Source organism: Amphimedon queenslandica, unplaced genomic scaffold, assembly GCF_000090795.2.
Source record: "Amphimedon queenslandica unplaced genomic scaffold, v1.1 AMPQUscaffold_11211, whole genome shotgun sequence".
Taxonomy (NCBI): domain Eukaryota; kingdom Metazoa; phylum Porifera; class Demospongiae; order Haplosclerida; family Niphatidae; genus Amphimedon; species Amphimedon queenslandica.
Genome location: NW_003548545.1, coordinates 6,901 through 8,733, shown reverse-complemented (window position 1 = coordinate 8,733; position 1,833 = coordinate 6,901). Strand labels below are relative to the sequence as shown.

General features: G+C 35.3%; 1 protein-coding gene across 1 annotated transcript; it reads left to right on the top strand.

Annotated features, from left to right (window-relative positions):
- Positions 1 to 7: 7 nt before the first annotated feature.
- Positions 8 to 1,778, top strand: LOC105315258 (heat shock 70 kDa protein 12A-like). The gene is made up of 3 exons (XM_011409834.2): positions 8 to 73; positions 129 to 341; positions 386 to 1,778. Exon 3 carries the CDS (start codon positions 560 to 562, stop codon positions 1,670 to 1,672), a length of 1,113 nt encoding a protein of 370 aa, XP_011408136.1. The 5' UTR covers positions 8 to 73; positions 129 to 341; positions 386 to 559; the 3' UTR covers positions 1,673 to 1,778.
- The last annotated feature ends 55 nt before the right edge of the window (positions 1,779 to 1,833 follow it).

Sequence of the window (1,833 nt, the reverse complement as noted above, 5' to 3'; positions counted from 1 at the left end):
CAGTGGTAGGAGGAAAGATAATCAAAAGTTTATATATTTTGAACAAAAAAAGAATTTGCTTGAGAGAGATAAAGTGAGTTAATATTGTAATTGTCTATCATTTCATTATTGATGCTTTTATTCCTTAGTCATTAGATCGTACTACTGAAGTCTCTTCATTCACTGGTGGTTCTTATTATCTCATTGAAGTTATAGCTTTTATACTAACACACCTCAAGGAGAAGCTACTCACTGATCATCTGAAAGGGAACTACAAGTCAAGTGATTTTGATTGGGTCATTACTGTTCCTGCTATATGGAAAGCAAGAGCAAGAAGAATGATGAGAGAAGCTGCTTATATGGTAACCTAATACATGCTTTGTATTTCATTATGTTAATATGATAGGCTGGTCTCACTTCTGATGCTCCTGGTATAACAAGGTTCACTCCAGTTGGTTCCCCTTTACCACGTCCAGAGGAGGTTAATCCTGAGAAGCTATCATTAGCTCTAGAACCAGAAGTAGCTGCTATATATGCACAGCATCAGTGAGCAGTATCAGGAACACCTCCACAGAGATATATGGTAGTTGATATAGGAGGAGGTACAGTTGATATTACTGTACATGATAAGAGTAATGGGGGAATTAGTGTAGTACTACCACCAATGGGTAACACCTGGGGAGGAAGAACCATCAATGAAGCATTTTCAATGTTACTACAAAAGGCAGTAGATGATAAAGGTTTTGAGTCTTTCATAAAATCAAATGCTAGTAACAAAGCTGAAATAAATAGGCTGGTCTATGAAGACTTTGAGGAACAGAAAAAATTATTTGGAAATGTGACACCAGGCATTGACGAAATGGTACTTGAACTACCAAGACCTTTCATAAGAAATTATGGAGGCAATGTAATCCGTGATGGAATGGAGCAGGAGAAGGTGCACTATGATCCTGGAGAAAGTGCATTAGAAATGAAATATGCCCAATTAGAAGAGAAGATATTCAAACCTACAATAGATAAGATCATAGAGTGCGTTAGAGCAGTATTTGGTGAGCTAACAGATCATATTGATACAGTTTATCTAGTAGGAGGGTTTGGAGGGTGTAGGTTTGTCAGTCAAAAGATAAAAGAAGCTATTGCTCAGCACTGTGGTAATATAGTGTGTCCTATACAAACAGATCTTGCTGTTGTAAGAGGAGCAGTAATGTGGAGGAAAGATCCTAACATAATCCAATCACGTGTTGCTGATGCTACTTATGGGATTGGTGTTCTTAGTTTCTTTAGTTTATCGATGCATGATGAACACTACAAGTATGTAGGTGAAGATGGTCAGCAATACTGCGACAATGTCTTTAAGGTATTTGTACTCAAAGGAGAAGTAATAAAGGATGAAGTTTATAAGACCACATTAATACCTTCCCATGACAGCTACACACAAGTATGCATTTCTATATACTGTACAACAGATGATGGAGTTCAGTATGTTATAGATAAAGAAGGTAAACTAACAGTTCGTAAGATTGGTGAACTGGTACTTGATATTCCTAATCCTGATAATATACTGAGAAAGGAAAGAGATGTTAGCATATTCATGGATTTCAGTGGTACAGAGATACAAGCAAGAGCTCAGTATCGTATCACTGGAGAAGAAGTGAAAACAGTTTGTGACTTTCTATCAAAACAAGACTATTAATAATAATAATGAAATAATAATTAGAGGATATACGTGTAATATAATAGTAACAATTGCTGTAGTTTAGAAAAATATTAGTAGTGGTATTAGTACATTAATGCCACAACTTTTGTGTACATTTTTCATTTAAATTTGTTTTTCTAATTTTACATTTTATTATT